A 9,116-nucleotide genomic window follows, 5' to 3' on the forward strand; every position below is an offset into this window, starting at 1 on the left:
GGTTGTCAAGGGGTGAGGTCTTCAGGGGGTAACAGTCTTTGAGGGGCGGAGGTCTTCAAGGGGTGAAGACCATCAGGGGTGGAGGTGTTTGAGGGGTGCAGTTTTCAGGGGTTCCCTGCTGGGTGCCTGGGGCCGTGCTCCCCCACCTACCGCCCCCATCCTGCCTGAGCCGGGCGTTTCACCGCGCCACCCAGACGCGGCTCCTCACGAGCCGATCCCAAGCGGGCCCCAGGACTGCGGCTGGAAGTTTAGACGTGGGGGGCCGACACCCATGGACCTGGCCAGGCGGATTTGGGGAGTCCCCATGTGGCCAAGGCCGTGTGGGCAGCCGAAGGACTGCAAACATGGGGACGGGCTGGGGCGAGCCTCCTGAAGATAAGACTGGTGCTGGGGGGGTCTCGGCAAGGTGCTGGGGCGATCGTGCCTTTCCCGACACGCTGGGAGAGGAGCGCACACAAACACACCCTGGCTGCAGCAATCCTGCCCGGCCCGCCTCCCAAGGCACTAAATCAGGCGGTGTTGCAATCCCCGCTGGGCCACAGATACCCTGCGAGGGGACCTGGGGAGATGCAGCGAGCCAGGGCGGGGAACGGCGGCGAGATATTTCATTATCACACCTAATGTGGCTACAGCGCCGTAACCCCCGCAGAGCGGAGCACGTAAGGACGGCTCGTGCGGGAGCCTCCGTGCTGTCCCCGTGCTGGAGAGTTTCCCCCTTCCCTGCAGAGGGACACGGGTCCTGCCCCTTCCCCAGCCCGGTGCTCCCACCAGAAAGAAGTCCTGACTGGGCTGAGAGCGTGCTGCCTCACCTCCGGATCAGGGCTGGCGAGATCCAGGCGCTGGAGAGGATCCTGCCTGCTCCCGATTGCCACACTCTTACTAAGATAATGACAAGAGGAAAAGAGTTGACGAATGTTTTGGGTGGGGACAGGTGATTCCAGGGGTAAATATGCATTGCCCGGTTAGGCAAGGAGGAGGTGGGGAGGACGTGATAGCTGCCTGCAAATGTTTGAGGAAGGCAAATCCCCCAGCCAGGGGTGGGGTTTGCTAAGGGTGATGCAAAAATAAATAGGATTAAATTAAGGCGAGGGACAAATACAGTCAGATTGTTGTTGCAGCAGCCCCCCAGACCCTCCCTGAGGTTGGACTGGGGTAGATCACTGTGCTGGTTGTGAGCAGCAGGCACGAGGACAGCTGGCCTCCGCCTGCCGCAGCCAGCGGGGAGATTTCTCTGTCCCCAGCGTGGGGAACCGAAAGTTTCTCCTCGCACCCATTTCACCCTTGTGGTCAACCAAAACGGGGCCCCTCGCAGCCCTGCGGCTTGAGTGAGAACTGTTCTAGGTCACCGTCATCCGCGATGCCCTCCTTTCCTCTTCTCGCCCCGGAGGGGGATCGGCACGGCCCCGGCCCCGTAGGTACAGCCACCAAGCCTGGGGCAGCCTCCCGGCGCGCCCTGCCTGATACATCCCCGCATCAGCGCTGCTATTTCAGTCAGCCCAGGAATTTTGCAGCCTTTCAAGTCTTTGGAGGATTTCTTCAAAGATGAACCGCGCTGCTGCGAACACGCCTGTGCTGGGGCTGAATGGGAGCCCCAGTCTGATCTCTTTGAAGCCTCTTGTCCCGAGGGCGGCAGGACCGAGCCGGCTGGGACCTAATAGCACCCCGTCACCTCTGGCTCCTGATTCAGCGGGGCCGGGGCAGCAGGCAGGACACCCGGTAATGCAGGCTTACTTGTGAAGGAAGGCTGAGCCCCGATCCTCTGGCTCGGGCTCACCCCGCAGCAGATAATGTTTAAATCGTTTAAGCACTGGGGCAGAGGAGTCCGTCCCACCGCTTCCTGGGAAGAAGAGATGGGTTACTGGCATGGGAAAATTTTCCCTTTTCCAGTAATTAGGTGTAATAACATCTTGCACGTCCCCTTTCATCCTGCAGCGCTGTCGATGCCTTATCCAGACGAGACGCCCAGAACTCCACCGGAACAGAGCAAGACAACTTGTTTACAGGAGAGGCGAAGGCTCCCCAGCAGCGGAGGGCAGGAGGAAGAGGAGCTGCCGTCCGCAGGCCCAGCATTGTTCTCAGGCAGCATAACAAGGCGCTTCCGCCACCCCTTCCTATGGGAATCCCGACAGGTTGTCGTCTTCCCCCTGCGAGAGGGGAAGCGTGGCACCAGGGGAGGGGAATCGGCTCGTTTATCAGGCGTCTGCGTGGAGCAGGAGGGGGGAAGTTGGGGCTACCTGACCTTTTCATCCCTAATTCTGAGACGCCGGGCAAGAAGGTGAGATTTCACCCGTGTCCGCTGCCCTGACGCTTCCTCGAGCGGCCCCTGGCAGCTCCGGGTGCTCTGCGTGGCACCGAGGCAGAGGACAGCGAGGTACCTGCGTCCTGCCCGGGCCCTCCCGTCCCTGCCCACCCGCCTGCTGCTAGCCTTTGAAACCCGACCTGGCTGCATCCCCCTGTGCCCTTGGACCCTCAAATTCCTGTCACACCTTTTCCCCGACTGTGCAAACGCCTGAAGCGTGCGGAGCAGTCCCCTGCCCTCCCAGCCCTGCGATGACCTGTCACTATTTACTGTCTGTTCCTCTTCCTCCCTCCACCCGTAGTGCTTTCCCACCAGCCTTCATCCCTCCAGCTGCCCCTCTGTGGCAGGAGCAGCAAACCCTGAGACTCCTCCTGAGGACTGGGAAACGAGGGGAAGACCCAAGACAGGAATTTCCTTTCTCTTAAAGAAATCGTCCGGGAATCTGCTGATTTGAGGGCTTGGGAGACGAGGGAAAGGCCATGCCTTGTCCCCTCCTGTCAACACAGAGCAGGCCTGGCTAACCAGCACGTCCTTAGGCTATGTCCAGGCAGAAAGACCCGACCTTCCCCTACCCTATAAGTCTCATAGGGAGATAAACCCCGCTGGACACTCATCCAATGCGTCACCCACCAAGGACAGGCTCTCAAGGAGAGCCTCTGAGAGGGCAGAGGCCCTACGGCGCCCACCCAGCACAGCAAGGACCTGGCCGGGGCACACCGATGTGTTCTTCTGGGCCTTTTCCTGTGGGTCTCCCTCCACAGAGAGCGAGGGTTAATAATGAAGGAGGGTGCAGGTACAGACCTGGACCTCATCCCCGTCTGGCTTTGGGTATATCTGGGGTGCCGGCCCGCTGCCAGGAGCAGGGTCACTCCTGTACCGGGTACAGCCCCAGGAGCTGATTGCTGGACACCTAAAGGCAGGTGGGAGGAACGCCCAGTTTGCTGGCACAGTGATGAGAGGTACAGCCACATATGTCACTCACATATTAGTAGCTGGCACATTCTGGCAGCAAATGTGGACGCCGGTATATAAAGAGAGGGGTCGTTGGGACAAAAGGGTGTCGGTGCTTTTTCCAGCGTACAATTATTTGGCTTTGAGCACCAGTAAAAGTTACACTAATAAAAGGCCTCTTTTGTGTGCAGACTATCTACAACAGGAGTGTTTGCTGGTATTGCCAGGTCGTATATCAGAAACTTTTTAAGGGCAGACAAGGCCATGGGAGAGGAGGGAGAGGCAGCACCAGGGGCTGTGGCTGAGGAGCGTGACCGGGATTAGCATTTTTTGCCTCTGCGCAATACTAAAAACGCCTCAAAGCGAAGGGCCTGTCGCCTGTGCCAGGCCCGGGGCTTTGTGTCACCGCCTGAAGGCGGCTCTGCCAGGACAGAGCGCCCTCAGAGGCACGGGGCTGGGGACAATGAGCGGGGGGGCCTGGAGGCAGCCCCTCGGCCAGGAGGACCACCACCACCAGCGGACCCCAGAGGCAGAGGGCTGCCTGTGCCATGTTCCACACGAAAAACTCTTTTTGTAGGCCGGGGCAGTTCACAAAACAAGAGCGGACTCTGCCCTTTAACGCTTTGCTTTCCCCTTCCCTGGCCAGCACCAGCAGGAGGATGCAGAGGAGCTGCTTTGCACGGCCTGTAACTAACACCCTTGGAGCCGAGGGGCTTTGTCCCTCCTGTGTCACCTGCAGCCTGATCTCGGTCAGCTCGTGTCCCCCAGAGCCTCCCAAGCCCCCGTGTTGTCTGCCAGGAGCACAGGACGTGTTTTCACTCCTCCTCCAAGCACGCGGCCGTAGCTCCCAGCTTTCTGCCCCTCCTGCAGGCAGAGCAGCAGCTGGTAGCCAAGATTGCATCCTAGGACAGGGACAGACCCGGGTCACCCACCCTTTGATCACCCCTGCTCCTGGGATGTCCTCCGGAGTGGGAAGAGGGTGGGAAGCTGAGCGACACAAGGAAGGGAAGGGAAGAGCCCAGCCTCGCGTGGAATCCTCCCGAGGGTGGACGAGCACATGCTGCGCCACCAAAGGCTCAGGCTGCTCCAGTTCTTGGGATTTTTGCCTCACCTGCTCGCCAGCCGCCCGGTCACAAGGGGAAGTCCTCTGATATCAGCGCCTTGGAATTTTTTAATTTAGCTTTGCCCTGGCTCCGTTGCTTTCCCTTGCTTTCTCCACCCTGGTCAGCTCACCCAGCTGAAAAGCAATTTGCGGTGTTAACGTCCCACCTGCAGGCTCCCTGTCAGAGCTCCTGCTTTACAAGGCAGGTTTGGGGTCTTTCCCTCAGCTCCGCTGAATAAATTCCCCCTCTCGCTACTCTGCGGCACCAGCATGGTCCAGGCATGGCATAAAACATCACGAAGCGGCGGGGAAGGCTGGACCCCTGGTTATATTCTGAAACCCACACAAAGGGATGCCCCTAAATCAATAACTGCACCCATCTGCTCCCAGTGAATTCAAGCTTTCTGATGTACAGCTTTGACTATTGTAATTCCAGAAGACTGCAAAGGGTGGGGGAGTAAAGTTCTCTTTTTTTTTTTTTTTGTGTCTATTTTTATGAGCATATGATAGCACTTTGATATGAAATTACGCGTTTTGCTGTTTCCCCTGGTATTTAGAGCTGGACTCAAAGCCACTCGAGGTCAGTGGAAAGACTGCCTCTAACCTCAGCAGCCTCTGGCCTAGACCTATAATCAGTCACTTTCCTCCTTGGTTTGTGCCAGCTCTGCACACAGCAAAAACTGAGAAAAACACCCTCACATGCTGAAATGCATTAAAATCCATCTGTAAAGCCACAGGAAATATCAGGGGATGGCACCGCGTTTAACTAGCTACAGAAAACTTTGTAGATTTAAAATCTATAGCGTCACTTAGACTCCTATTCTTCCGCAGCTCTTGAAATTTCCACCCACTTCGGTTGTTTGTAGGAACAGCTAGTATCTCCAGGCAATTGGGCTGGGATTATTATAATTGTTGTTCATGTGTGTGGAGTGACTGACGCAGATGTTTTCACAATGGATGCTTTATAAAGCGACAAAACGCAGTTCAGACTCTCCTAAGTAGGCAGCATCGCTTGCACGAAGGCCAGTTTCCAAAATACCCGCTATCAATCCTCCCCTTTCTGCCTGGTGTTTATGTGTACGGCTGTCTTCCCGAGGGGCGTCAGTAAGCCCTGAAAGCGCCGTTTCTCACATGCAAGGCCACAGAGGGCCTTGGGAGTCCAAAACAAGGCCCGGAGCAGGGCTTTGACACTGCTGAACTCAAGTGCCACCACGCCAGGAAAGCCTTCTTTGCAGACAGCATGCACTCTGCTTGTTTCTCTCTTGCTTGTGTGTTTAAACCCCGTAATGATTGTGACCGCAAGCAGCACGGAGCTTTTCCCAAATTCTAGCTGGGCTGTCTTGCACGGCCTGGTCATGGTGTGTGACCGGGATGGGGCAGGCAAGTGATCTCTGGTGCCTTCACGTGTCGTGGCCCTGCGAGGTGGTGGCTGGGAGGAGCTCAGCCCTCAGGTCTGCCACCTTAGGTGTGCCGAAACCTGAGGGCTGCGTCCGGCAAAACCCTAACGGAGATGGGGTTTTGCAAAAAAACCAACACGTTTGCCTCCAGACTCCCATCCAACACAGCTCGGCGAGCCTGGGAAACTACGAGGGGCTGAATTTGAACAGGAGCCTCTTGGTGCAAGGCCAGGGCGGCCGCTGCGGGGCACAGACATGGCGAGGGGCAGCCCGGCGGCCGCAACACCCTCCTCTGTGCCCACCCTCCCGCCTGCCATTGCCTCCCCTCAGCCCCTTCCCTCAGCGCCCTTCCCGCCAAACCCCCCGCCGCGCCGCCATTGGCTGGCGGGCCGGACCAATGGCGGGGCCGTTGCTGGGCAGGGTAGGGCCGGGCGTGGCGCGGGCGCACGTGGCGCGGGGTCGAGGCGCGCGCGCGCGGGAACCGCAGCAGCCGCCGGGCGCGGGCGCGCCCCGTCCGTGCGTCCGGGTCCTGTCCGTGCGTCCCGGCCGCGTGTCCCCATCCTGCGGCTCCCGGCACCCGCATGGGCAGGTACGCGGCGGTACCGGCCCTTCTGCGCCACCGGGCCCGTGGCCGCGCCCCGCACCCGGCGCTTCGTGGCCGTGGGGCAGGCTGCGGGCCCCAAAACCGCCCGGTTTTGCCTCGGAATCGGCGCGGCCGGTGCCCCCTGGCGGCCGGTGCCGTGTTTGGGGCTGGGAGGGAGGCCTTGGAGGTCGGTGTGGCCGTCGCGGGAATCTGCAGAGCGTAAAAACGTGCGCGATGGAGTCGCATGCACGCGTGCTGCGGGATGTACCTGCGCCCATGGGGGCTGCAGGAGGCGGGGTGCTGAGCCCCGGGTCCCCAGCGCCGTGTTTGTCTCCCCAGGGATGTCCCCGGGCTCGCCGTCGTCGGCCGCCCCGCGGCTGCTGTACCGCAGCACCCGCCTGCTCCACGCGGCCTTCCTGCAGCTGCACCAGCAGCAGCAGCGGGAGGACGTCTTCTGCGACGTGGTGCTGCGGGCGGAAGGTGAGCGGGCGGCCGAGCACCGAGGGCTGGGGGCGTCCAGGGTGGCCGGGGGGCGAGGAAAGGGCTGGGTGCAGCTGCACCCCCCTTGCGGGGCTGGCAGGAGCGAGGGGTCCCGCTGAACTCCCGTGGAGCTTCGGGGGGGGGGGGGTTGGGGAGGGCAGCACCCCCGTGGGGCCTGACGGTCGCGTGTTGTTCTGCAGGAGAGGCGGTGGCAGCCCACTGCTGCGTCCTCTCGGTGTGCAGCCCCTTCTTCATGGAGCAGCTGGCCCGGGAGCTGCCCCCCAAGGGGCGCAGGGTGGTGCTGGAGCTGCAGGGGCTGAAGATCGGGGCGCTGCGCAAGCTGGTGCACTTCCTCTACACCGCCGAGCTGGAGGCGTCCTCGGAGGAGGCGCAGGAGGTGCTGGCGGCCGCCCGGCAGCTCCGCGTGGCCGAGCTCGAGTCGCTGCAGCTGCAGGGGGGCTGCCTGGTGCACCCCGGGCCCCGCTGGAGGCTCGACCGCAGCTGCCTGCGCGCCCCCCAGCCCGGCTCCCCGAGGCTCTGCCCCATAGCGGGCAGCAGGGCTGAGCCTGGACATGCTGGCAGCCCCCCCAAGGGTGCCCCGCGCCCCAGACCTCCTGTGGGGCGGCTGAAACTGAGGAAGGTGGAGGGTGGGGAGCGCTGGGAGGTGGTGCGGGAGGGGCAGCCCTCTTTGGTGCAGGCCCACAAGGGGATGGCGGTGGGTGCTGGAGGGGTGTCGGAGCCATGGCCCCCACCAGCAGCCTGCGGGAAGCAGCCCCCGGTGCCCCCCAGGCCCCAGCAGGGCTGCAGGCTGGAGGAGCCGCAGGGGAACAGCCTCGGGGAGGACGAGGAGGTGGACGTGGGGGTGGCGGAGCCATGCCTGCCCCCCGGTGCTGTCTGCGCCTGGCCCAGCCTCTCATCCGAGTCTGAGTCCAATGGGGAGGTAGATGTCCTGGGCTAGGGTCCCGGGAGCACCCTGCCCCGCACCCGGGCGACAGGCCACCCCTGCAGGGCCACGGAGACCACGTGTTGTTGAGAAAATAAAGTTCTGGAGCCAACAGCCTCGTGTCGTGGAGCTGCAGCGCTTTATTGGGGAACTGAACGAGGGGTTGGGGGGCTGCAGGGGGGAGCGGGGAGCTGGGGGCTCAGCACTGGCTGCCCACGGGGGAGCTGCGGCATCGGAGACGGGACTGGGGGGGCAGGCGCCCCCTCACTTCGTCACGCCCCTTCATGGGTGCTCGCTCCGCGGGTGCTGATCCCAGCTGGGCCGGGGGGAGAGGGTGGTCGGCGTGCGGTGGTCCTGGTCCCGTTGCTGGGGTCTCTCCTCACCTTGGCGCCTCCTCTAGGCCAGGCTGCTCTTCAGGGCCTCCACCATGGCCGCGGGGTCGGGGAACTTCAGCTTGCGGGGCGGCCCCTTCCCGATGCCGCTCCACAGCTCCACGGCTGGGGGGGGAGGACACGGGGAAGGGTCAGGGCTGCCGGGGGGAGCCTTCACCCCGACCCCCCACTGGCTGCGGGTACTCACTGCTGCCGTCCTCCTTCACCAGGGACACCTCGAAGCTGTTCCTGCGGGGCTTCTCGGGGTTGATGTCCACGGCCAGGTTGGCCACGGCCTCACGCAGGGCCTCGCTCACCGCTGCGGCATTGCGCCCGAACACCCGTCAGCTCTTGCTGGGGGGGGGGAGGAAGGACGGGGTCACTGCTCCTGGTCCCATCCCAGTCCGGACCCCAGCCCAATCCCAGCCTTGCTCTTGGTCCCATCCCAGTCGCACTCCCAGCGCTATCCTGGCCCCAGTCCGGTCCCACTCCCAGTCCCACCCCTGACCCTGGTCCCAGTGCCATCCCGGCCCCATCCCACTGCCATCCTGGTCCCACTCCCAGCCCTATCCCATCCCCATTCCAGTCCCGCTCCCAGCCCCGGTCCCGGCTCCATCCCATCCCGGTCCCGTTCCCGTTCCCATCCCCGTCCCCAGCCCGGCCCCACCAGTGCTCGATGACGACCCTCGCCCCGCCGCCCCCGGGCCCGCCCTCGGCCCGTGCCCGCAGCCGCTCGGGGCCCTCTCCGCCCTGCCCGGCCGCCGCCGGGGCGCGCCGCTTCCTGCCGCGGGGCGCCATGCGGGGAGCGCGGCGGGAGCGCGGGCCGCGAGGGGGCGGGGCCGCGACGGACCCAACCACCGCGGGGGGACGGGGGAGGGGAGCAGCGCCGCGCCGCGCTCCGCCCGCCCCCCCCCCCCCCCCCCCCGCGGGGCGCGCAATGGTTCCGCCCGCGCCCTCCTGCCGGCGCGGGAAAGGGCGGCACGTGGAGAA

General features: G+C 63.2%; 2 protein-coding genes across 3 annotated transcripts; one reads left to right on the forward strand and one right to left on the reverse strand.

Annotated features, from left to right (window-relative positions):
* The first annotated feature begins 5,982 nt into the window (after positions 1–5,982).
* On the forward strand, positions 5,983–7,869 carry BTBD18 (BTB domain containing 18). Of its 2 annotated transcripts, none has more exons than XM_048050061.2 (3): positions 5,983–6,338; positions 6,672–6,812; positions 7,013–7,869. In XM_048050061.2, exons 1-3 carry the CDS (start codon positions 6,005–6,007, stop codon positions 7,768–7,770), a joined length of 1,233 nt encoding a protein of 410 aa, XP_047906018.2. In that variant the 5' UTR covers positions 5,983–6,004; the 3' UTR covers positions 7,771–7,869. The 2 variants fall into 2 exon arrangements, with proteins under 2 accessions (XP_047906018.2, XP_066854291.1); XM_066998190.1 differs by lacking the exon at positions 5,983–6,338 and adding an exon at positions 6,372–6,559.
* Positions 7,870–7,872: 3 nt separating this feature from the next.
* SELENOH (selenoprotein H) lies at positions 7,873–8,974 on the reverse strand. The gene is made up of 3 exons (XM_066998197.1): positions 8,794–8,974; positions 8,335–8,480; positions 7,873–8,252 (listed from the first exon to the last, which is right to left on the reverse strand). Exons 1-3 carry the CDS (start codon positions 8,922–8,924, stop codon positions 8,152–8,154), a joined length of 378 nt encoding a protein of 125 aa, XP_066854298.1. The 5' UTR covers positions 8,925–8,974; the 3' UTR covers positions 7,873–8,151.
* Positions 8,975–9,116: the final 142 nt, after the last annotated feature.

Source organism: Anser cygnoides, chromosome 5, assembly GCF_040182565.1.
Source record: "Anser cygnoides isolate HZ-2024a breed goose chromosome 5, Taihu_goose_T2T_genome, whole genome shotgun sequence".
Classification (NCBI taxonomy): domain Eukaryota; kingdom Metazoa; phylum Chordata; class Aves; order Anseriformes; family Anatidae; genus Anser; species Anser cygnoides.